The following is a 25,310-nucleotide window of genomic DNA, read 5'->3' on the forward strand; positions in this document are numbered from 1 at the left end:
TTACCCACAGTCTATAGTAGAATTCTACCCTTTCTAGCCTTTCTGACATCACCTATAGATCTGCACTGCACTCCACGGACATGATTTGCAGCTCTCATACTCCGTAGACAAAGCCAACTCGAACATTCCATTTTTTCTTCCATTGTCCGTTCTTACAATTGAGAGGACATTCCACATTTGGAAAGGTCAATTGGCTAAACTGTCCCCAGGCCCACCAAAAAACTAACTGCATGACGTATACATAGACATATTTACCCCATGCAACAGAATAGTCGGAGTAGTTTAGAGGCTCCATGGAATATTATGTTGTCATGATTGTGGCTTATGGACCTCGGTAGAGTAAGTAACCTTGGAAACAACGTTAGGTACGCACCTCTACGATTGAGGCAGATTGAAACTAAGCATAGAGTAAATATCTAACAACTAATACTGATCTTATTCTAATCTTTAACGGTCTACTGATAAAGGAAACTCCTTAGACATGCTTATTCGCTTATTCAAAAAGCCCTTACCTTCTGGAAGAGAAGATCAGTCAAAGTGAACCCGTCACTAACGAAGCCTAGATCACGCACGTTCTGGCCGACTTCCAAGGTTGGCATACACTGTGGGGTTGAACACAGATTTGATACGTACAATGTAGTGTCAATGCTATGGAGCTGTCCGATGCAGGTCATACCTTAGTTAGCCCCAACCCGACCTGATGACGTAGTTCATCTTCCCACGCCTTCAAACGTTCAGCGAGTTAGAATCGCCGGTAACTGAATCCACCAATTGGAATGGAATATGACTCCGATTCAATTAAATCCCCAATGCTTCCATCCAAATCTCATATCACATATCCTAACGTATATTTTGGAGAGTTTGTAACACCTCAATGGTCCAGTAACAACTAGTAGCACTCCAATCAGGTCAAGCTATAGACAATAATATTTTCGTCTGTTTCTCCTAACCCCGCTCACCGCGATGAAATAGAATTTGTCCTCACGCGATGACGGTTGATCTCGCATCGAAGAAATATGATGGAGAGAAATAATCCGGGCGCATCGATGAAGCTGTCAAAACAGCATCCCGATCCAGTTCTGCGGCGTCTTTTTGAACATTTCGTCATTCCACAGTGGAGGATAAACTCCAGGTACAGAGCCCATCCTTCAACCCAAAACAGGGGGTCGAAACGCAATTGTTTTCTCCATCTGAATTTTGCTCGGGTCGTTCTTTGATATGTCTATCACGTCTGAGATTCGAGACTGGGATTTAACAAGATTTACATGTTTCGAATTCGTTGACACTACCATAGCACGAGCTTCATACAGCTCCAGCAGCTTGTCTGAAAACGGTAGGAGCGGTGCTGCCTCTCTAGGTAGTTCCTCAGGAGATATTCTACTTTCCCTTGTTGATCATAAAGATCAAAAGGCTAGCCGCGGAGTGATTCGAGCTCCGTTGTAAGGAACTCGCGTAACTTCCGTGCTCTTCTCGGGCGTATTTTGACAGGGAAGAATTCTTTAATGTCTTGAGGTCCTCAGTAATGCGCTCAATCCTGTCGTGCATTTTGTCGGCTTTGGCACGCTAGATAGTGATACCCCTAGGTGACGTGACAGATACCATAATAGGCAGAACGAGTTATCGCTCTGTTTTCTTTAGGAAGGAGACGAGCTTCGCATTTTTTTTTCTATTCTTTGTTTGAAATCGAGTCTTAATACTTACCGATGAACCCCACCAGCTTTATCTCCATAATCAAGACGTTTATAACTACGATACTAAACTTAGGTACCAGAAGAAAAAGGCCCGTATCACCTAATATACAACATTCCAACCTTGGAGGGTTGTGATGATGATAATACCGCGACTTCCCTATAATCACTGTAGTTATGGAAAGCACCGAAAACACATATTTCATGGCAAAGTCGGTGGATCCTGATCATGATGGGCTTTGAGATGCTAAGCAATATAGTATGTTAATCGGCTATACTTATTGTACAGATGCCCTCTTGATCTTAAAAGCAAAGCGTAATAAATATCCCTTAGGAAAATAGGGTGGCCACCGCCCGCCAGGCACCAACATCACCTGCTCTTTTTCATGGCTTATCTTTGGCCTCGTCTTCAACCACTGGGTTTGACGCCGGCGGAGTGGTTGGTGGCATACTTACAACTATATCACCGCTGCAGGACTTGACTCGGGCCTCATTCTGTCCATCATTGTTATTTACTCTGCGATTATTCTCTCAGATGTCTCGATACCCCACTGGGGAAATACAGCTCCATACGAGACTATGGTAGGACTACAATATATATCCCTACATATGTACATTTATTGACGTGCGTCCTAATGAGAAATATATATGACTTTCATTATACAATTGGAGAGACTGTCTCAGATGGAGAGACTTTTGGGCCAAAGAAGTGGTAATATTCACACTACTCACATCAACTATACTTGTCTTGGTTATATTATATGGTATATATGCAGATCTATACTGTTGAACGTGGACCCTAACCTCGGGATATTTATAGTACCTTGGCCCACGTGACCATGGCGAATGGCCGTTAGTAGTTCCCCAGGGTTTCACGTATGTTGTAGCCAGGTGGTGACGTGGTCACAGTAGCATTTATATGCATGTCAGTAGTGTTGAAAAATAAACAGCCAACTAAATGAACTAAAAGAAGTAAAAGAAATTGTACAAAGAAAAGGGGCACAATCGGGAGGTGAAACCTAGCCTCAAACAGAATTTGGGTATCAACTCGAGAGCTAAGTTGCAACCTTGGATGTGTCTCCCCTAGATGCGGAGATCCCAACCTCCTCTTACTCTTAATCCCCCCCACCATCTTTGTTCCTTTTTAGTATCATCATCTTTCATCGCATTCGCATTCGCATTACGGGATTTGTTTCATCCCGTGACACAGTCCTCGCACCGCCTTAACTGCGCTCGGGGCCGAGCCCTGGCTGCGGCTTCCCTTATCCCTCCCCGCTCATTCCTTTGACCGCTCCAAATCCCTCAAGGGGAACCATCCACGATGTCGGTGCCGACGACTAAAGCACCAACTGTGGTCCGCAGTCACTCAACTACATCTCGCCCATCTCGAGTCCCATCGGATCTCCCGCATCGCACACGCAGTGTGGCGGTCCGATCGTCAAATACATCCCAGCCTCCTACGCCAACTAACCTGTCACATTCGAAAACTCCTTCCCAGGACCGACGTCCTCCCTCAAATCATACTGCCCTTGAGGGTGCAGCCCGGCGTGAATTCGAGGCAGCCAATGTTGCGCGCATGCCTTCTCGTCGGGAAACGTCATCGGACCGATCTCAGGAACGCCCCTCGACCGCTCGAACTGAAACTGCCCGGAGGCACCAAAGAAATCTCTCATCGCAAAGCCGTCACCAAGACAGTATCGATATGACACAGAGCTCGGCTTCACAGCCGCCGCCGCAGCATGCGACCGCAACAAGTGCCCCCGCAGCCGCAGCTGCGCCTCGGCGACGGACTACGATCACGACGCCGACCGGCCAGTGGGCTCTCGGCAAAACAATAGGTGCCGGAAGTATGGGAAAGGTTAAATTGGCGAAAAATACGGAGACCGGAGAACAGGTATGAATATCCAACTCTTATTGTTTCAAATTATCAACACAATACTGACTACGGTCGCAGGTTGCCATTAAAATCGTGCCCCGACTCTCGACCGAGGAACATCGCACTAGCCGGGAGACAGAGAGAGCCGATCGCTCAAAGGAGATTCGCACAGCTCGAGAAGCTGCCATCGTCAGCCTAGTGAACCATCCGTATATCTGTGGCATGCGGGACGTCGTTCGAACTTCATACCACTGGTATATGCTGTTCGAATATGTCAACGGCGGTCAAATGCTGGATTACATCATCTCCCACGGCAAGTTGAAGGAAAAACAGGCGCGCAAGTTCGCACGGCAGATTGCCAGCGCATTGGACTACTGCCACCGCAACAGCATCGTACATCGCGATCTGAAGATCGAGAACATCCTTATCAGCAAGACTGGTGACATCAAAATCATTGATTTCGGTCTCAGCAACTTGTTCTCCCCAAGGAGCCTCTTGAAGACTTTCTGTGGTAGTTTGTATTTTGCAGCTCCGGAATTGCTTCAGGCCAGACAATATACGGGACCCGAAGTTGATGTTTGGAGTTTTGGTATTGTCCTTTATGTCTTGGTCTGTGGAAAGGTACCTTTTGATGACCAGAGCATGCCTCAGCTGCATGTCAAAATCAAGAAAGGTGTGGTGGAGTACCCACCAGGTCTCACTGCTGGTAAGTCAACCTTACAAATATGCTTTCTCTGATCCCAATTGCTGATTAGGCCTCGCAGAATGCCGCCACATTATCTCCCGCATGCTGGTCACTGACCCCAAGCAACGTGCCAGCTTGGCCGAGATCATGAGCCATCCGTGGATGAATAAGGGTTTCAGTAACCCCCCGGAGAACCACCTTCCTCACCGTGAGCCTTTGCAGCTACCTCTGGATCAGGAGGTCGTTGAAAAGATGACCGGCTTTGATTTCGGGCCTCCGGAGTACATTACCGCTCAGTTGACTAAAGTATTGGAGTCTGAAGATTACCAACATGCTATCCGGCTGTACATGCGCGAGCAACATCAGCCTGTTTCCAATCACCCAGAGCGCAAACGAGGAGTATTCGACTTCTACAAACGGCGAAACTCTGCAGCCAGTCGTGATACCCTTTCCGCGCCTTCGGCTGAGGCGGTGCAACTGGGGAACGACCCTTTAAATGCTTACAGTCCGTTGGTATCAACATATCATCTAGTCAAAGAAAAGCTTGACCGAGAGCGGTCCGAAGCACGGCCTGGTGCCCTTGGTCTGGGTCAAACCCCCAGTGAAGTCCACATGCCTGAACTGCGGCCCCCGGAAGCCGCCCACACCAATCAGTACCAGTTGGCAGGAGACAAGGATACAGGTCGACGATCTCGGCCACGGGCTCGCACCCATGGCGAGGACGAAGTCACAGAAGGAATGAAAGTACTTCATTCTTCCTCGCCATCTGCACACGCCCCAGCCCCACAGCCCGACACACCTGCCAAGAAAGAAAGCACTGCTGCTGGAATATTGAGAAGATTTAGCACTCGCAGGACCAAAGATCGCGGCCGTGATGTGGATCGCGAACGCATCGGTACCCCTAACACCCCCACACTCAACGTCCAACCTCCTGCGGATTCGGCATCTCCGATGCACCGTGGCTTCAGTGTACGGAGAACCCGACGGGCGGAGCCATCTCCAGGCGAGACGTCTTCGAACGACAGTCGGCCACAGCAGGATCTTCTAGCGGCGCCAGGATCGTCGGAACGCAATGTGCGGTCCAACAAATTCCTAGAGAGATCTACCAGTGTCAATTCGGCAGACTACCGAGCTCGGAGAGCCACACGGAGAAGTGATGCCGATGCCTTGGATGTTCCAGCAGACCGTCAACAGCCCTCTACCAGTGACTCTGATCAGGTTGCTCCGAATAATCAGAGAGATCCGGCCAGCGTGAGGGCTGGTGGACGCACGCACACAGCGCGCACCATGTCGCTGGGACACGCCCGACGAGAAAGTATCCAGGCACGCCGGGCCCGGCGAGACGCTACCCGGGAGGCCAATGTGCCCGAAGAGACCGATGCAGATATCTCCGGCGCAGGGACAGCACTGGAGAGCGCTAACGAGGGAGAAGATCTGTCCAAGCCCGTTTACCTGAAGGGTCTTTTCAGTGTTTCTACCACCAGCAGCAAACCTTTGCCCGTTATTCGCGCTGACATTATTCGGGTCTTGAGGCAGCTCTCGGTTGAGTATGTCGAGATCAAGGGTGGGTTCAGCTGCCGCCACGCCCCCAGCATCGAACTCGACAAGGTGGTTGATGTTGCCCCTCCCAGCCCAGAAAGACAAGGGCAAGTATCAGGGCACCGCCGTCGTATCAGCTTTGGCGGCCTTCTCAACCATGATGAAACCCGAGACGACAACCGCACTGGGTCCTCCAAACTTCGTCGGGCTCAAGCTGCGCCGGATCGCAGTTTCACCACGAACTCGGATGCCTCAGATGAATATGTTGCACGGGAACGGGGTGGTCCGGTCGGCGAGCGTGTCGTTGGCGAAACCACTACCCGTGTACAAAGCGACACTGGAGAGAACCTCGTCCTCCGATTTGAAATTCTGATCGTGAAGGTGCCCCTGTTCTCCCTACACGGTATTCAGTTCAAGAAGGTATCAGGTGGCATGTGGCAGTATCGAGAGATGGCGAAGAAGATCCTCGATGCATTGAAACTGTGACCTGTCCCATTTGACAGAGAATAGTTTGCCAAGGAGCGCATTCCATGACAAGACCTCTTCCCTAGTCTGTGTGGCACACAGTTGGCCTTTTTTTTTTTAGTTACATCCATCCACGACGCATCCGCCTGCACGAGCATTCATCATTTCCCCCGTTATCATTGCATGTCCATTGCTATCTTTGCTTTCCTCTCGTATTTCATAGGGGGTCATTTATCTTCATTAGCCCGTCATTTGCGCTTTTCGTCTTGAACCTAAGTACTGCTCACCTATTTCAATACCTATTGACCTAGCTTGACTTGCTGTGGTCTTCATAGTGTAAATTAGAATCGAGGAAAAATGTTTTTGGTTGCTAGCGTTTTTGCTTTGCAGTCCGTGTCATGTATTGGCTGTTGTGGTCTAGGGGGATAGTGTTGTACCTTTTCGTTGGACAGTTGATTATGAACTTTATGCTACAAATATAAAATGGTTGTGGCACTCTTCTGTAGGATCATGTTATATGTTCGAAACTGCCGCGTATTGCGCAGATGAATTTGTTATTGAACCAAGTATGTTACTTACTTCCTCCCTGTCTGTGTTGTTGCATAGCCCATGTAGTTCTTATGGGCCTATCCATGGGTCGCTTGCTAATGATTCTAAACCCAAACTTTATCTTAACCTCGGCCTCGGCGACTGTCCAACCCAAAAGCCGAGCACGGAGGCGGTAGGGCGAGTCGACAGCACCAAATATCGTTTGAAATCTTTAGAGACCCATTATACTAGGGGTATAGAAAGATTATAGCGCTTTACATTCCAGTCTAGAGCTCTCGAGATTAAATCCAGACATGGTGTCCACGGTTAATATGTCCACATTCATGTAGACGGCAAGTCTATATATGCAATAAAGGAGTAAGAGAATATTCTTCAACACATGGGCTTCAATTTGGTAGTTCCCGAGGTCGTTGATAACACTCGTGGAACTGAACGTCACGAGGGGAGCACCACCCGCTGTTGTGGCACGAAGACCCAGAGCTCGGGGCTCAGGGTCCAGTCCAGATGGGGCCCGCCAGCTGTGTTGCTGTGTAACTCCTAGCCGCCGGCACCCGCACCTTGCCTACACGGGGGAGTGGGCACTCAGGGCAGCCCCGGGGCGTACGGGCGCAAGGTACGCGTGGGACCGTGAGGGCGCCCGGGCGCCCGATCGGATTAGCCAGTTGGCAGAAATAACGAACAAACCCCCGGCAACCCCTCTCTTCTCCCGAGGAACTAACACCGCCAAATCTGCTGATATCTACTAAATAAGTAAATAATCCGGAAAGGAAATTGCAACTAAATATCCTCTATAGACAAACTGAGCTATTATCTCCTTGGAAGATGAAAAGAGCCCATTTTGTACTGGGGGCCCCGCCCATGCAAAGACTTCTCCAACTCCAGTCCCCACTAACAAAACAACAAACGGCCTTGCTCAAGGAGGGCCAAGTGCCCCTAGAAGGTGACCGGATGCGCCGGAATCCCTTCTAAGGTTGCGTCCACGGGCAGGTGTATGGGCGCGAAGAGATTAATAGTGAGCTCGTATATATGATCACGTGACAACCGTTTTATTTCGCTTTTTCCCTAACATACGGCATCCAGCCAGAGCTACGTTATTCTTAGGATAAAATAACCCTATACTAAAAGCCCGACCTTGGAATGAGTAGCTAGGAATCAGTAGCTACGAGTCGGGACCCTGGGACTCGCGGGTTACGAATCCGACCTAGGAAAATCGGGTTGAGGCAAATTTCTACATAGCCCGACCTGTTCATTCATATTGGCTGTAGGATTCTAGATAGGATTCTAGATAGGGTTCTAGATAGGGTTCTAGATAGGGTTCTAGATAGGGTGCTAGATATATAGGATTCTAGATAATTATACTAACAATTCTCTATAAATAGGCGAACTCCGATGCTGAGTCATCAAACACATTTGCAGCCCTGAGGGCATGCGTGTACGCTGATTGGTTGAAGTGAGGTCCGTCCGCACCGGGCATGGTCCGATATCAATGCCAAGACTTTACAACAGCCATTGCCCTCAAGACTTCAGAGCCCTCTAATCATCGATCCCCACGTCTGATCTTGATGGTAAATATACCTATCGATAGCGGAAACTGCGCTCTACAGTCTGGGACTTTTTCCCCGCAATTTTTGGCTCTTTTTGAGCCTGGAAACTGTCGAGTGGTTGGAGATCGATTGTAGACCCATAACTTTCCCGGGCGCCGTTCGCGCACTTCGCAACAACTCGCTTTTAGTCACCAACCAGCGGCCACTAACCAGAATACCGCTATCAGCCCAGAACATAGCAGACTCGAAATATTCAGGACAAATTTGGTTCATTTTATAGTGGAAATCGTGAATATCATTAGAATTATCATTAAAATGATAATATAGACATGTTTTTCCTTGGAATTGAGGCGATAATGAGGGCTAACGCTAAGGGGGTCATTGCCTATTTTGAACAAAGAAGATTAGTCAGCACCTGTCACGGACCCACCACGAGATCTCCCCGTCCTCATTTTCTCAACCTCACCTCTTCGTCACGTTCAGTCCTCGATCTTCTATCACGTCTCCCATCCGCCACGAAGGTCGAATCTTCTTCTAGTCTCTTTTAGTTTTACCGGCGCTTCTTGAAGATATTGTTCCTCACTTTTTTAATTCGTTTTCGAACGTTGTTTTCTCCTCTCCCTTCGCCTCGCTCTTTAGGCTAGGATCCTCGACTCGTTCACCACTCCGAGGATCTTAAGAGCCTCTTTTTTCTTTACTCTCCTCGGCTATTATCCCTACCGTCCTCGAACTGAACTGTAAGTTGACACTCGATGCGCTTTCACACGCGTTCTGCGATCACCCGCTAACACACTAACGCGCAGCTTAGGATGGCAGGACGCGTCCCCCTTGGTTCGGGGGCGAACCAGAACCGAGCGTTCATTGATTTAACGGATGAGACTGCACCAGGGGATTCTAAGGTGGTAAGTGCTTGTACCCATTCATCTCAGTCTTCCAAAGACTGCTCTGCTTGAGCGAGCCCCCATTTCCCCTGGCCCCTTATGGCCCCACTATGCTGTTCTTTGTCCTTTACTTTGTGCCCAGTTTTTTCCTTTCCCCCCAACCGTTTACCTAACTATTGATCTGGTAATCTGATGGATTCTACGTACACAACCTGCTTACCAGATTCGTTTACTAAATATCGCTTCTAGCCAAAGAACTTGGTTCAGGGCAAACTTCCATTTGTGACAGCCTTGGCCTATCGGTCACCAACCGTGCCACTAAAGAGGAAAAGCTTGGATTTATCTGAGGATACCTCGGATTCTTCGTCCAGCGATGTTCGCAAGTTTCCACGGCGTGCACCCCTGCCGCACGCTCACCCTGATCCATCCACGCCAAGCTTGAGGCCATCTCAGATCAGTGTTGTAATCCCATCACCGACATCAAAACAAAAGCGCGATATTGCAATTGCTCAGGATGTCTCCGATGTGGATGGAATGGACATTAATATCTTCCCCACAACTGACGAAGAGGAAAGAGTCGCCAAAGCTGCATACCCTACTGCCCAAGGTCGTGTTGACCGTCGTTCTATCCCATTGTCATTCAAATCAAGTTCAGCTCTGAACGTTCTCAACCTACCATCACCCTCGGAAACAAACCACCGTTCAAAACTCCGTGACACTCTCGATGAAAAGCTAAAACGTATCAATGGACCTACCGTCATCCCGACAGTAGATTCCCCAAAGCGTCTAGCCAAGCTAGCTGATAACTTTGAGTTCATCAACGGTTATCAGTACCGTGCGGGTGTGGAACGGATTCCCGATGACTCTGATTTCAATATCGGCTGTGCATGCAGTGCCACTGATGGCTGCGATCGGTTCGAATGTGATTGCCTCAGCAAGGAAGAAGATTCCGAAGATCGGATCGTCCCTTATCAGATCTGTGAGGCCAACCCTAAGTTGATTGTCGCGACCAAAAGTTTCCTTAAGCGTAAGGCGATCATCTATGAATGCAACCCCCGTTGTGGCTGCGGCGGAAAACGATGCTGGAATCATGTCGTTCAGAAAGGAAGGACTGTCAGACTAGAGATCTTTGACACAGGAGCTCGGGGTTTTGGTTTGTCTCACTTCGTCTTCTCTTTCTATGTATCCATTCTAACCATGATCTTTATTAGGTCTCCGGTCCCCCGACTTGATTCACGGCGGACAGTTTATTGATCTTTACCTCGGTGAGGTAATCACAAAAGCTGAAGCCGATGAGCGTGAGAACCTCACCGATGGTTCGCATACACAATCATACCTTTTCTCTTTGGACTGGTATGTGAGGGATGACGACGATGAGGAAGAAAACATGAAAGTCATCGACGGCCGCAAGTTTGGCTCAGCGACTCGGTTTATGAACCACTCATGCAACCCTAATTGCAAGATCGTCCCTGTCTGCACCACAAATCATGCCGATCAATACCTCTACAACCTTGCCTTTTTCGCCTACCGCGACATTTCCCCTGGCACGGAATTGACTTTCGACTATAACCAGGGCGAGGAGAACACAACTCCTCAGAAGATTGATCCTGAGGCTGTCCAGTGCCTGTGCGGTGAAGCTAAGTGCCGTGGACAGTTGTGGCCTAACAAGCGCAAGGGCCAAGGATCTAAGCCTTAATAGGCTTTTCCTTTATTCCAACTGTGCCGTGGCTGTCCTTCCTGCCAACCGGCCAATATTCTTGCATATTTTTTTGCGTTTTCCCGTACCCATCATGTGTGATTAGCGACTTGATGTTTTGCACTATCATGACCATAACGCAAGTGCATAGCAACATACCCCTCTTCTAGGCATCTTTAGCCCCACTGGTGCCCTGATCTCTCTCATCTTTGGCATCTTTGTTTGCCTTTGCCATCATGTTAGATTCACAATACCCTGACGAGAATTATGTATGATTAACAACAAACAAAGCCTAATTTCAAATTACTTTCATTTTCTTTGACTTAACCCTAGTGGGATCATTCCGTGCTATCATCGCGTCTCCGCTATATAATAGAAAAGTGGGCATATAGTCTAGTCTAGTCTAGTCTAGAAGCATCATCTAAGACAGTAAATTGATATGGCTTAACAAGTCCCATATGATATAATCTTAAAGCTTCAATTTAGTCCTAGGGAGTAAATTCTAATCCTAAGATGAAAGGGTTAGTAGTTAAATAATGTCATTCAAGGAAGATAGGATGGAAGAAAAAGTGACCTATATAGGAGCTAAGCATAGTTGATGATATATAATAGATAGGGACGGTAGCAATAGTGTAATCGTCTAATGAGGACTCTGAAAACTATAGCTGAATATATATTTCATAGGACGTTGACCGTGACTATGCAATTATGCTCTAACTGCCTGCCAACTGACGGATAACCTATTAGGTGAAGTATATAAAGTGCTAGCTAGCGATGCCTTCAAATAGATACATACCTAGGTACCTAGTTGGTATACATAATCATTTCTCTACCTAAGATGAGGTTTTATATAGGCTAAGTGCCTACCTACCTAGGTAGGTAGGTAGTAACTAGGTAAGGTTATCCCGAGGTCAAACTTTGGAATGTGACTTATAGGGTTTCCGGGGTTGCACCCGGGCTTGTTCCAAGGTCAGGTATGGTCCGTGCAACAAATGTCATAGGCCCTATTTATACCAATTTATCTAGCCGTTCATTTTATCTTTATAAGTGAAATATATATGGTGTTCATTGATATCAATGGCAAACACTCCCCACCCCAAGTCTACTGCAAAGCAGTCAAAGTCTGGATCATAGGTCTTCCTTCGCATGTGTCAAAGCGGCATACAAAAGCCCTAGGCTTGCCAAGATAATAACATCTGATATATACCTATACCACGCCCTTGCTGAAAGAAACAACAACATTACAAGCAGCCCCAGATTGGCCGTGAGGAGAGCATAACCCAAAAGGTATACCTTAAACACACGCGAGCGGATTGACTCAACGCCATCAACAAAGAGATATAGCCAACCCACCAATCCCACGACAAGCAGATATGTGATAGTAGACCTGAATGATGTTCTAGGCTGGACTGGGGGTCCCACCACAGCACCAGATTGTTGAGGGCCAGCGGCTTATGGTAGCTCGTCTCGTAGAATTCCTCCATTAGACAGTTCATGGATGTAGTCGAGGAGGATAGTGATGTTCGAGGTTATAAAAACAATGGCTAGGAGATGAAAGGCATATAGCTTGCAAGACTAATAATGCCCAAGCTGAGGATGGATTGATGGAGAGCCGTTATTGTGGTTTAAGAATGTGAACAGAGAGGGTAGTAAGGGACGACATCATAAATTAAAGCAAGATAGTTAAGTATCGCAAAATTATTGTAATTATACTCTGGCCTAGTTGTATCCCAATCGAAATAACCCCTAATTATCTTGTAGTATCTGTGTATGGCTAAGTTTCAACACTCGGAAATTAAGGCTAAGAATGTGGCTTGATGCTTCGCTTCTCCGAGCTTGAACCAAGGTTGATGTCACTTTTCGGCCTCGGGGCTTTCCTCCGATGTAACTTCTGATATATCTGCTCTGCTAAACGATGGTGGGTTAGGGTTTCCAATGAACTTCGCAATGCCCACAGCATAGACTGATGGGGATAGCTTCCTCTATATAGCCGCGTGTCTCTGGTATAGCCTAGCTGATACAAACTACTCCACAAGCGAGTGTAAGCTGGCAAAAGTACCAACCGTGCCCAGTAGGGCAATTGTTTTCCCTGAGGTTCTTTACAACACGATAGCGGCTACCGGGTCAAGATAATAGATTCAAAAGTCCTGTGCTTTTCAACGGCTACTGGACAGCATGCAGTACTCTAGTCATCTTTGTCTATTCTTGACACATGTTAGCATTTTATTTGTGGGCTATTAAGGCGTAGAGAGAAATAACTAAGGGCAATATCATCCAACTAACCCACTGGTGGGCTCCAGCAGGCTTACCCGATAGACCAAGCCCTCTTTTGGGATCAGGGCGAAGAATCTAGATACAAAATGCATAAAAATGGACACTGGAGAGAGTAGTAGGTATGCATCTGTTAGTTAAGAAGAGCTTAGGGTATTTATACCCCTTATAAGCGTATCGCATCAAGCAGGGTGCTGAGGAAAAGGATGAGACCAACATAGGGCCTGTGACATAAACGCTATTAGACAAGTATATGAACAGAAAACAATATATTCCATTTGGACAGATATTTCCGCAAGGGCTCAAACGTATCAAGAATAGACAATGACATATTTCCAATATCCAGCCTCTATACAATATTTCCCTGTATATCCCACATTCTTTTTCCGAAAGCAGAGAACCCAACTTTTAGCCACAAGAAAAATATAGAGCAAATTAAAACAAATAGAGTATCACAGCATAAGCCAAAATAAGTAGAAAGAAAGAAAGAAAGAAAGAAAAGACGAAGTTCGGAAAAAAAGAGGGAAAAAAAAGGGTCAAGCCTAAGCCCGCCCTTCCATAACCTCAAAGATGCCGCCCATCACAAAGTTCGGCTTCACCTCCCCAACCCCCAAATCCACCGGCCGAGGTTCCATCAGCCCCAACCCCTGTCTCTCAATAGCATCCCCATCACATCGCGACCGTTCCTCGCTCAGCGCCATATCGATCTTAGACGGTCGTCGACGGACGACCATCGCCGAGCGGCCGCGTAGAACAGCACAGGGGAGCACGCTAACGCCGCTGGCGTTGTGGGGGGTATCGGAGACCGGACGCGGGCGGGTTGATGGGGTTTCCGGGTTAATTGTGTCTCTGACGCTGCCGGGTTGCCCTTGGAATGTGTGGGCTTTGGAGAGTTGGAAGGACAGGTTGAAGAGGTGGTGTGGAGAGCTCTGAGGCGAGTGGGTGGAAGTTGGGGAGGAGGGTGGGGAGGTCGTTGTTGAGCTTGCGGTTGAGGTGTCGCTGGTTGATTTGGGGCTTAAGCTTCTAGAACGGAAAGATGTGCTCAGAGAGAGGAATGGTGAGGTGATATGCATTGTTGATGTCGATGTGTTGATATGTTTGGTGCTTTCTCGTATTGTAATAATGTGGAATGTGAGGCTTTGGAGTTGGAGATGACTATGTCATGATAGAAGATTGAGATAGGATTGAATTTATTAGGAGAACTGGGGATTGACTTGGGTTTATTAATTCTTCCATTCTATAATTCTTATAATTCTATAACCGGGTTGACTGCAAGGACTCTGCTGCAGGGAGAGTTAAGACACGACGCATGCGGATGAATGTGATTGTCGAAAACGGACAATGCCTTTTCTCTTTTTACTGGTTTAGTATAATTTATAGAGATATGTACTTGTAACTTCTATATACTTGTCTATCAACTAGAGGTACATACGTATCTGCAATCTTCTACGGACGTTCTCAGTCTCTTCCAAGGGTGTCCGATTTCCTCTTTGGGTAATAACTAGTCCGACCCACCTGATTCACATTCATGCAGGCTATAGTTTAAATGATCATCTCTCCTGTCAAATACTTGTCAAATAATCGTTTATCCAAGTCTATGGAAATTGAAATGGAATCCCACGCTATGCAAAATGCTCCCCTTGGGGAGAATAGTATACAGCACAAAACCCAGAACAGAAAAGCCCCAATCTATGTGAGGGGAATGCTAAAGAAAGGAAACAAAAAGAAAATAACAAAAAACGAAGGAGAAAACAAAACCGCCCTACTATCCAACCACTTCGTCATAACATCCAAAATTCATATAGATCAATATGTACAGCAGTTTATTCAGAACTGCGGTCGCCCGATCGTCGCTGCGTGAAGCTTCGTCGGATACTCTCACCCCAGGCGGAGTTGTCCAGCGAATGCATGACATCTTGTACATTCATACTACTGTTCTGGCGCGAAGAATCGCTAGCCGAAGACGCCTCGTGGGATTCGCCAGTGTCGAACGAATTGCGCTCCCCATACATTTGACGCGGTGTAATTGAGGGACTGATACTTGACCACTCCCTCGTAGGTGTGTTGGAGCCAGACATTGACCCGCTCAAATTGGTATTGATGCGAGGCAGAGAATTGCGGTTTGCAGTTGGGCTAGACTCAGCTCGTCTGTGCTGCGAGACCGGTGAGAGCATAGGCGGGAGGTTTCCATCCAACTCGGGCTGTGTCTGGGGTGTCATCGCGCCGGAACCTGGCTGGTCGTGCTCGTCCGGGTCGTCGACTGGATCGTCGACAAAGATCTCCGGCACAGTGAATGTCGGGACTATGCTCATCCGGCCGCTCTTTTTGCGGTCAATCTGGCGGCGGAATTGGCGGGACCAGTATAGGGTATCAAAGAAACCGACGACCGTGTTTCGACGGACAGCCTCTTCCACCCGCTGCAGCCGGGCCCGACGACGTAGAAATTCTTCGAGGCGCAGACTCTTGCTATCGCTAATTACATTGTAATGTGCGAGTATCATCAGGCATTGGTGGAAGGAGATGCCGCGGTCTGGGTCTGCGGACACAAGGATCTCTTCGTAGAATGCATTCAATCGTCTGCGCCGCTCTCGAATGCTTTGCACCGGAATTCGCGATATAATCCGGGAAAGCTCGGCGAGATCCACACCAGACGAGACACGAGAGTTTGGCCGCATTGAATGTCGGGACTCAACCAGCGAGACCATCGAATTTCTTGCGTAAGAACCGATCGAGTTTCTCTGAGGATCGATCCGACATTTTTCCAGGATACTCCCAACCGTGAACTCCCCCTCGTAGATTCGCATTGCAAAGACACCAGAGAGCTCACCAAGTAGTCGAGGGAACTGGTCCGTGGATACGAAGCCGGTCCCATCTGGATCATATGTCGCCCACGCCTGCTTGAACCGGCGGATCTCTTCACGACTGATCGCGTACAGTCCGCTACTCCGCTGGTATACATAGGAGAAACTTTCGAAAATTAAAGAAACAAACAGCGAGACGAAAATGTACATGCTGATCAGGTTCCATGCAATGAAGAGAGTTCGCGCCCACGGCGCGCTTCCACAGTCGTCGTCGAGGAAGTTGTCGTTCTGCGTGCAAAAGGGCGGAGTCATAGTCGCGAAGTCCTCCATGAATTCATTCCACCCTTCTCCGCAACTTGCTCGGAACAATAGGATCAGTGATTTGGGCACATCGCGGAAATTCTGGTTGTGGTCCTCGTTCTCGCCGAACTTGGTAAGGCCGAACGCCTGGTTCATCGCAATGCCAAACACCAAGAACAGCACGAACCACGTAGCTAGAAGATTCCCAATCACGGACACACTAGCTGCTGCTGTCTTAAAGAGCTGATCAAGTTGGTTGTTCCTTGGAATAAGCAGCAGAGCAACAGACACGAGGAAAAGCTTGTTGAGCTCTACCACGACATGACTTTTTTCCCTGTATGAGATGTCAAGGATAGAAGTGATGAAAGCGCCGGGGACGGCGATGAGAGAGTACAGGTCCCATGAACTTCGGCTAAATCGATGCCACCCAAGACCAATCAGTCGAATAAAAACATTCGCAACGTAGACAAGCGTGAATATCAAGAATATAATAGCTAGATTTACCAATCAGTAACACGCAACATTTTGAATCAAGGCGAAAGGAAAAGCTCACATCGAACCATCTCCCACCAGGGCGGTTCGGGATAGTATTCCACGACAAGCAATAGCAGGTGAACTACAAGAACGCAAGTCACGAACCACGCCCACCGGCCATGCTTCTTAACTGAGATTCGATAACACCACAGCCGCAGCGTCTGGCTCTTGTCATCAAAGGATCGTTTCGAGGGCGATATCTGTCGGAGAAGTTTCCGCAATTCCAACCAGGAACGTTGCTCGGCTGTCAGGTAGGCAACACCGGTTTGTTCTGTGTAATTGCGCATGAACACAGACACGAATAGTGTCAGGACAAACACGGCTCCAAGTAAGTTGAACACCACGAAGAACAACCCGTTTTCTGGCGCCACTAGATCCTGCGGCTGAATCATCTTCCCCTTGATACTCATTGCAGCTTCTTGTACGTCGACCCAACCTTCTTGGGAGACAATCTGGAACAGAATGAAGAGGGAATTGCCAAAATTGTCGAAGTCATAATAGGAGTTCCCAGCCACTCGTGGAGCAAGCACGTCCCAATTGTATGGCGAGCTGGCATATTCATTGACGCAGTTGGTCAAGTTCCCAGAAAAATTACCGTCATTGCAACTGGTCATCTGCCCGTTGAACAGGTTTACACCGTAGATTGCGAATGGTATGAGGAAACTCATAGACACCGCAGCGGCAGCAATGACCTTCCACCCCCCGACAATGATGACAGAGTGGAATGTGTCCTTAGCGCTGTCACTGACATTCAAAAGACGCAACGCCCTCAGCGCTTTGAAGGCGCCAATGGCTCTGGAAACACTCCAGTCCTGTTTGAGCGAGCCACCGACACTGACCCATAGCGTGATCAACACGATTCCGTCAATAAATCCCCAGGAACTGCGGAAAAATGCGTTCGGCGTCCAGAAGAAACCATCGGCGATCACTTTGATCGTTGCTTCGGTAGTAAACACAAGGGCAAAGCCCAGATCAGTATAGACGAACCAGTTGCGGTCAGTACGGAAATACTGCCGCTGGTACAAAGGTGTTGTGATGCAGGCGAGAAGCACCATGGCGACAATGGCTGCATAAATAAAAGCAGAGAACGCATACCACACTGGTTTGTATGGATCCACACCCTCGACTCGTTGGTGGCCGCGTCCTGGACCGACAATTCGTTGACAAAATTTCCGAACAATATTGTCCGGCGAGAAAAGAAACAGTGATTTGTTATAGTTGGGGTGTTTGACGAGATATGCTCGCTGGTCCCGTTTCCTTTGCTCTGCCGCAGTAACAACTTCTCTTGCCATGGTTCTCGGATCCAATTCTTCGTAAGCACGCGAAAACTTCAGCTTCGAGTAGAAAGGATTTGGTTCCCTCCGCATAAGGAGCGTGGTGGCTTTCGTCCATAGAAGCGATATCCAGCCTGGTTGAATGGTCTCTTGAGTCGCGCCTTCTGTCATTGTGCTCACCCTTCGCGGGTCCTTGTGTCTTCGCCGTTCTTGGTGCCTGGTTTCTTCTTCATCAAGGAACTCTTGCACCACGGCGTCTTTCAGCAACATTTCCAAAGCTGCAGGACCATGGTCGAGTGGATCTTTGTACCGGGCTGAATCGCGGCCTATACGAAGGATTTTCGAAAGCGCTAGGTTTCCTTGCGGTGCTCCATGGACCTGTTTCTGCTCCAAAAACGCCCTGACCTGGTGCATTCGTTTTTCGTCTTCTGAAACATCAAAACTTTCCTGAATGACAGCAATGAACATGTTTAGGATGATGAAGTTGGACACAATGAACCAAAGAACGATGAATGCTGCCGAAATCCAGGCGGTGTTGAAGTCGGTTGTGTGTGTAGTTGCATTGAAAAGAATCGTGGTCCAATCCTCACTCGACAAAATTTGATACATTCCCAGGAATGAGTTGTAGATATTCGAAAATGTGATCAAGTTCGGCGTGCCACCTGGATCTTCATGTGGGATCTGGCTTCGAAAAAGCTGTGTCGCGAAAATGGCAGCCAAAAAGGTCATCAAGAATAGGAAAAATATCAAGTTGAGCAGACCGACAGTATTGCGGAATACAATCACGATGAGCTTTCTGGTCACAGAGAAAGCCAGTACCACTCGGTAGACCCGAAGGATCTGGAACAAAGTGAGGACTGTGTATGCACGACCTGAGTTCCTGATAGGCGGTAGCTGGATGATGCAGGTAATGATTACAAGCAGAAGGTCTGTCAAGTTACGACGCCTTCGATGAAACATGCGCCAATCTGAGGCGAATCGCAGGATGATCTCAACGAGCAAAATGATAGTGACAACAGTCTCGGTAGTATCAATAAACTGGGCTCGACCCGCGGACATAGACGAGCTTCTGAGTGCTTGCACGATGAGGTCGAATATGATGAGGCAGACCCAAACCCACTCAGTTTGGTCATATATACGCTTGAGAGGACTCACTTTGCGAGACATGGTGTCATCTCCATCGACAGAATCAAGTTTTTGGACGGCAAAAGCGCTGCGCTTGCTCTCTTCCCGAATCACTTGGAATGAGTGTGTGATAACCGCGACCAGCAAGTTCACCAACCACAAGCTCAAAATGACAAACCCACAGGCAAAGAACAGAGCCGTAGCGAGGTAATCGCTGTCAGTGGTGTAGTAAAGCAGATCGGTAAATGTATTGGAGCTCATGATCACAAAGACCAACTCCAGGGAGTGCAGGATATTGTCAAAGCTCACAGTCCCTTTGTAAGGATTGGTACCTTCAATGCATACAGAACCTTGAGGACAAATGTATCCTTTGGGGCTGAACCCTGAGTCCATACCAGTGGAGGAGAGCCATGGCATCTCCCCTCCTGTCTCGTTCAGGTACCCGCCACAAAATTGTAATGTGTCCCATGGATCATTCAATGTGTAATTGCTCTGCCCTGCGGGATCAATCCACACACAGCTTCTCTTGAAACTGGATTTGAAACTCTGGATGCCAATGATTGCGAAAAGAAGCCAGAAGAAACCGATAAGAAATGCGACATGGACGAGCAGAGGAGCAGCTCGCTTAAGACTTCGAAGAATTACCTAGAAGTGATTGTTCAGTATCTCGAAACTCACATCCTCGCAGCAGAAGACTTACCGAAGTGCCGTTGGTCATGGCAAGGAGACGTAGAATTCGGAGACAACTTAACATGCGAAAGATGTACAGTTGGTGTGTTTTCTCAACACCTGAGACTGAAAGGACGAAGGATACCCAAAAAGCGACCACGGCTACAAAATCAAGCCGGTTAAAAGAGTGTCGAAGGAACGCGCGATGGGCAAGCCTAACGCGACGTTTGTGTAGAGGATCGTCATACACTTCGGAGTCCAATCCGTTCATCCCTGTAAATGTTCGCAAGATTGAAGCTTGGGGCTCAGCCTGAAGCATCGATGCTTTCTTGACCGTTGGCTGGCGATGCGGCGTGATCAGGTTCCTGCCCTTCTCCGCGATTGCCTTCCTGACGCCGAGGTTGCGATTAAGTGTGCTGTACTCGACCGGGTTAAGAATAAGCCCAGACACCAAAATCTTAGAGCCTATCTCAAGTGTGTAAATGATGAAGATGACCAAGAAAACCCAATCAAACTTGCTGCTTCCCCATGTCACTGAATTTGGGCGATTAGGGAGCGCGTCTTCAACGGTCAACAAGATGGTCTGGATGACAATAACAATTAAGATGAAGGGCTCCATGAATGGATTCACCAGGATATCACACAGCCACAGTCGGACAGGGTGATTCGGTCCCAGGATTCCAAGTGACCTGCCTTTAAATGGATTGTTCCGATCCCTCCATAATCTGCTGGAGGAACGCTTCTCTCGAGCTGTTTGAGGCTGCTGATTGGAGAATGCATAGTCTACCATCGCGGGCAGGACTGGTGGTCCGTCCATTCGCGCATTTTTATCAAGCTCCTCCCTCTCAATCGTTTGCTGGACGACTTCTGGTTCGTTACTCAGGTTGACCACTCGCTGCGACATGGATTTGACCATTGAACTGGCACGCTGCAGAGCCCCGCTGGACGCCGATGGAGACAAAGAACGCGATCGATCTCGGGCGCTGCTACCACGACGGCTTCCCATCCCATCCTCCAGGTGAGGAAGATCATCGCCAAGTCTTGATCCACCAAAATGCATAGAGTGGCCTGTGTCAGTGCTGCGTCGCTCTTCCGCACCGGCAGCACCGCTCATTGGTTGTAAATATCGAGGATCGGTCAACCGTACCGTATCATCTTCGTCTGCTGAGGGGTTGTAGCCGTGGGGGTCGTGGGAATCATAAGCGTCTAGAGGTACAACGTCAAGTTCGGAAGCATTATCGTCAAACACATGGCTTGCTGATGGGCCCGAGGGCAATTCCCTCGATTGTGGCGCATTGAAACTGAGGCCAACCGATGATATCGCTTGCGCGAAACCACCCAGGTCATCAAGCGGCGAAGCAACCTCTGGATAGCTCGTTTGTGACGGTTGGAACGGATTCCTGCTCGGTCCAGCCGAATCAATTGGAGACTCTTCCGCAACGCTCTCATAATTCCTCCGCGACCCCCTCCCGATCAATGATTGTCGTGAGAAGAGGCCAGTCCCCGCGCGGCTTCTCCCACGCTCGTCAAGAGCATCTCCCGGTTTCGAGAGGTCCTGGAGAGGGATCTGGTTTGGCGGAGCGTTTTCGTCATTATCAAGGTTCTGGCTTTCTGGCGCCATCGTCGGGCAGGGTCAAGAATTATCGAATCGCAGACATCGCAGGCTGGACGGGGGGGTTCGCGGACACGGTGACGACACGTGTGTTGACAGGACAAAATATGTATTAAGATAGAAAAATAAAGGAATATGAATACAAAACAGAAATCATGAGAAGAGACAAGGTTCCGAAGTTGAATTTGGGCCAAGGGCGTCTGGATCGCAATTGCACTAAAAAGGACAAGTCCCGGCGCTTCTGCCTTATATTCAGCTTGAGACCCGTGGACGTTGTCGTGGCTGACATACCTCGGTAGGGCTATGCATACAACTTGCAAAGTCGTATTTTTCATTTTCTACTACATAATTTACCTTGTTTACCCTACGATTTCAGCTCCTTGTATGAAAATTACAATGCTAATTTGACGCTGACGCAGCCTAAACAGTGTTGCCTAGTGGGGTTCGAATGTTCCCTTTTTCCAAAAATAGGTTTACAACTTCGAAAAGCCTTGGAAAGTCTTGGAAAAGTCTCAAAATCGCGGAATAAATGTATTGTTCATGATTCAATCGGTATCCATCTGAGAATCATTTTCTTTAACGTGTTGGCGGACGCCATCCAGGAACGCATCTACCGCATCGCCACCACCAAGGGGTACTCCACCTCTCCGCATAAACCCTCCATTAGCCACGGGGATCTGCAAAGCCTCGCTGATACTCGGAAGCCCACCATCACGAAGGGCTACAGTAAGACTAGCCAAGCTTTGCATGAATTGAGGAGAACGAAGCACTTTTCGGAGAATGTCTTTTTTCTGGGAGAGGTCGAGAGACAGGAGAGCAGCTTGGGCAAGTTCCGGGTCGGTATCAGCTTCCGAAGCCTCAGCATTGCCCTGGGCCAGCAAAAGTAGTGCAGGCGGCAAGAAGCTCAGAAGATGATCGGCAGTAGTGGTATCAGCAGAATCGATAAATTGCAGCGTGGTCGAGGGTGGAAGGAGATCTTGGAGTGTCGTAGATGGGCGTTCGGGATCTTGGGATTGGCTCTGGCTCTGGCGGCCGCCCAAAGACTTCAAAAAGTCCTGGACAACCGACGCTGGGTCTTCCCCGGTAGTTGCTCTGCAAAGGGAACAAATGGTAAATTAGCTTGGGTGGCCCATTTCAAGACTGTCAGAGATATGTACCTACGCTCGTCCACCGTCGGCACCGCCCTCCCGCGACTCTTGTCCCTCCTCACGCACGTCGCCGCCGGTCGCATCGGGGCCAGCACCGCCACTGCCGGTGCTGTGGTATCGGCCGCGATCATGGTCGGTGCCTTCCACGTCCTCCATGGTCTCATCGTCATCACCGCCCGATGGTCGGCGAGGAAGATTGGCGATCTCGTGCTCTACATCAACATCCTCGCCCTGCAACAGAACATCGACGATTTCTCCAAGCTTCAAGTCGCGGGGGCTGAACCAGCTCGGGTCGCCGTTCTCATGCTGGGAGTGAGACTGCATCCAGAACAGGTATCGCTGAGAGCTAGAGGAGAACTTCAGGACAAATATCCGGCCATTCGTTGCGTCCCGACCGGATGGTTTGTAGGGAGTAAAGCTGCCATCCGAAGGAATCATCACCAGGTCAAGCTCGGGCTCGTCTAGTGAGGCGCTACGCGAGCGCCAGCAGAAGTGGATAAGATCCTCTTCGGAATAAAGATAGACATAGCCTGGGGTGGGCTTCGGCTTTACGGCGGCAGGAGTGCTAGAGGTCTGAATTGGAACGGTCAGTAAAGCTGCAATGTAGATATGAGTGAACATTCGGAGGATGAAGTCGATCATCAAACTATCCAAATCGGGTGCGGAAAGCTAAGCTCACGTACATCCAGATCGCAGATACCTGCTTTGAAGGTGATGATCGGAGCTATCGACATATTGGGAATTTGATTCTGAACAGAGATCCAATAATATATGGGACCGTATTGACAGAATTGGCACCCTCCAGGTAGATAGAAAAGGAGTTGTGGGGGATGTAAGAGATAAGAGTATATAGAAAGAGAGAGAGAGCGAGCAGTATACGTCAGTTGTTTGTGTCGAGCAGTGGTTCTGCGTAAGTGGTTTTTACAGGCGCCCGTATATAATTGCCTTACAAATATGGCATCAGGTAGATTAGTTACCGCTTTCTAAATTTGGCTAGGGCTGTCGGTTAAACACGTGATAGGGCTTTGTACACACAACCCTCGACGAATTCCCGCACTGGAGCCGACTCCGCTTAGCAGTCCAAGTCCTCACCCAAATCTCCAACAACCACCCCGACAACCATTCATCCTTCGCCAGCAGCCATCATGTCGGACGGCCAGACGAAGCAGTTCGGGAAGAGCCAGAGGGTCGTGCCCGCCGACAAGGCCCAGAAGTGGTACCCCGTGGACGATCAGTCGCAGCCCAAGAAAGTCAGTACACCCTATGAGAATGGGACGGCACAAAAAAGAGGAGGACATACGACCGGCACACATCTGCCCTGATGATTGCGACGATAGCACCGGTATTCTGAGGAAGAGCCTTTGTGAATTACGGGGCAACATCCAGCCAGACGCCGGTGTCAATCGACGACACAAAAGTCCATCAAATCTTGTGATCTTGGTGCGAATCGCATATCATCTGGGAAGGATCCGGCTATGACGATGGAGATACTGGGGGGATTCACGGGAATCGCTGGGATTTGTGTGACATCAGAGACTAACTACTTTGTGTGTTTACAGGTTCGCAAGACCCTGCGTCCCGCCAAGGTCCGCGAGACCCTCGTTCCCGGCACCATCCTGATCCTCCTCGCTGGCCGTTTCCGTGGCAAGCGTGTCATCCTCCTCAAGTCCCTCGACCAGGGTGTCCTCCTTGTCACCGGTCCCTTCAAGATCAACGGTGTCCCTCTCCGCCGCGTGAACGCCCGCTACGTCATCGCCACCTCCAAGCGTGTCGACATCAGCGGTGTTGACGCCAAGGCTGTTGAGAAGATCTCCGCTCCCGGATACTTCACCAAGGACAAGAAGGCTGAGAAGAAGACCGAGGAGGCTTTCTTCAAGCAGGGCGAGAAGGCCGAGGTACGCATCTTGTCTAAGAAATCACATTTCCAGGGATCAAATGCTAATTACTTTTTTTCATCTTTACAGAAGAAGGTTGTTGCCAGCGCTCGCGCTAGCGACCAGAAGGCTGTCGACCAGGCCATCCTTGCCTCCATCAAGAAGGAGGACTTCCTCGGCAGCTACCTCGCTACCACCTTCAGCCTCCGAAACGGCGACAAGCCCCACGAGATGAAGTGGTAAATATGTGGTAGCCGCGGGTTCGGTAGATAGTTGGGGAGGACCATTTTTCCAACGAGGGGCGGCTCGATTGCAGATCGGCATCCTTTCGCGACTTTCGGGGGGCCGGTTTCATGAACCATGTCATGTAATTCCTACGGGATCCGTCAAAACACGTTTTTCACTTTTCTTATGATTTGCGGTCACTTCGGACAACCCGATGTCGTTCTCATGTTTCAAGAAACCCGTTCCTTTTGCGCGTGGCTGATTTTGCATGAAGCTGCGTTATGAAGAAGACTTCAAGCAAAAAAAAAGATTAAAAATCACCTCGTTCCAGCAGGCGGGCTGGATTCTCTTTTATGTTCAGTATGACCTACTCCCATTTCCAGGTTCAGGCGGCAATCCAAAATTGGGCAATTCCTTCGATTCATCCATGTAATATCTGTAAGGCGCTAAAATATAAGGTTGCTGGGCCTTGTCTTTGATCGAGTGGATATGCCCGTGTGGAACTGGAGTAGAGATCTCGCAATCTAGGCGTGGACAAGTATAAAACGGATCTT

General features: G+C 48.8%; 6 protein-coding genes across 6 annotated transcripts; 3 read left to right on the top strand and 3 right to left on the bottom strand.

The window, feature by feature from the left end:
• Positions 1-3,009: 3,009 nt before the first annotated feature.
• kin1 (putative serine/threonine protein kinase Kin1) lies at positions 3,010-6,274 on the top strand (the record flags this gene model as incomplete). The annotated part of the gene is made up of 3 exons (XM_002559273.1): positions 3,010-3,582; positions 3,643-4,270; positions 4,329-6,274. 3 exons carry the CDS (start codon positions 3,010-3,012, stop codon positions 6,272-6,274), a joined length of 3,147 nt encoding a protein of 1,048 aa, XP_002559319.1.
• A 2,881-nt stretch (positions 6,275-9,155) lies between these two features.
• On the top strand, positions 9,156-10,923 carry clrD (uncharacterized protein; the record flags this gene model as incomplete). Its single annotated transcript, XM_002559271.2, has 3 exons — positions 9,156-9,248; positions 9,477-10,380; positions 10,439-10,923. The coding sequence occupies 3 exons, from the start codon at positions 9,156-9,158 to the stop codon at positions 10,921-10,923; spliced, it is 1,482 nt and encodes a 493-aa protein (XP_002559317.2).
• Positions 10,924-13,736: 2,813 nt separating this feature from the next.
• Positions 13,737-14,267, bottom strand: N7525_003281 (uncharacterized protein; the record flags this gene model as incomplete). Its single annotated transcript, XM_002559270.1, has 1 exon — positions 13,737-14,267. The coding sequence occupies one exon, from the start codon at positions 14,265-14,267 to the stop codon at positions 13,737-13,739; it is 531 nt and encodes a 176-aa protein (XP_002559316.1).
• A 750-nt stretch (positions 14,268-15,017) lies between these two features.
• On the bottom strand, positions 15,018-21,518 carry cch1 (calcium channel protein CCH1; the record flags this gene model as incomplete). The annotated part of the gene is made up of 3 exons (XM_002559269.2): positions 15,018-16,789; positions 16,849-19,873; positions 19,929-21,518. The coding sequence occupies 3 exons, from the start codon at positions 21,516-21,518 to the stop codon at positions 15,018-15,020; spliced, it is 6,387 nt and encodes a 2,128-aa protein (XP_002559315.1).
• A 536-nt stretch (positions 21,519-22,054) lies between these two features.
• Positions 22,055-23,391, bottom strand: N7525_003283 (uncharacterized protein; the record flags this gene model as incomplete). Its single annotated transcript, XM_002559268.2, has 3 exons — positions 22,055-22,601; positions 22,671-23,230; positions 23,341-23,391. 3 exons carry the CDS (start codon positions 23,389-23,391, stop codon positions 22,055-22,057), a joined length of 1,158 nt encoding a protein of 385 aa, XP_002559314.1.
• Positions 23,392-23,721: 330 nt separating this feature from the next.
• On the top strand, positions 23,722-25,187 carry N7525_003284 (60S ribosomal protein eL6). Its single transcript, XM_002559267.2, has 3 exons — positions 23,722-23,907; positions 24,217-24,552; positions 24,622-25,187. The coding sequence occupies exons 1-3, from the start codon at positions 23,803-23,805 to the stop codon at positions 24,772-24,774; spliced, it is 594 nt and encodes a 197-aa protein (XP_002559313.1). The 5' UTR covers positions 23,722-23,802; the 3' UTR covers positions 24,775-25,187.
• The last annotated feature ends 123 nt before the right edge of the window (positions 25,188-25,310 follow it).

The sequence above is a fragment of the Penicillium rubens genome (genome assembly GCF_028828025.1).
Source record: "Penicillium rubens strain IBT 27055 chromosome Unknown utg000002l_segment0_segment0, whole genome shotgun sequence".
NCBI classification, from domain to species: Eukaryota; Fungi; Ascomycota; class Eurotiomycetes; order Eurotiales; family Aspergillaceae; genus Penicillium; species Penicillium rubens.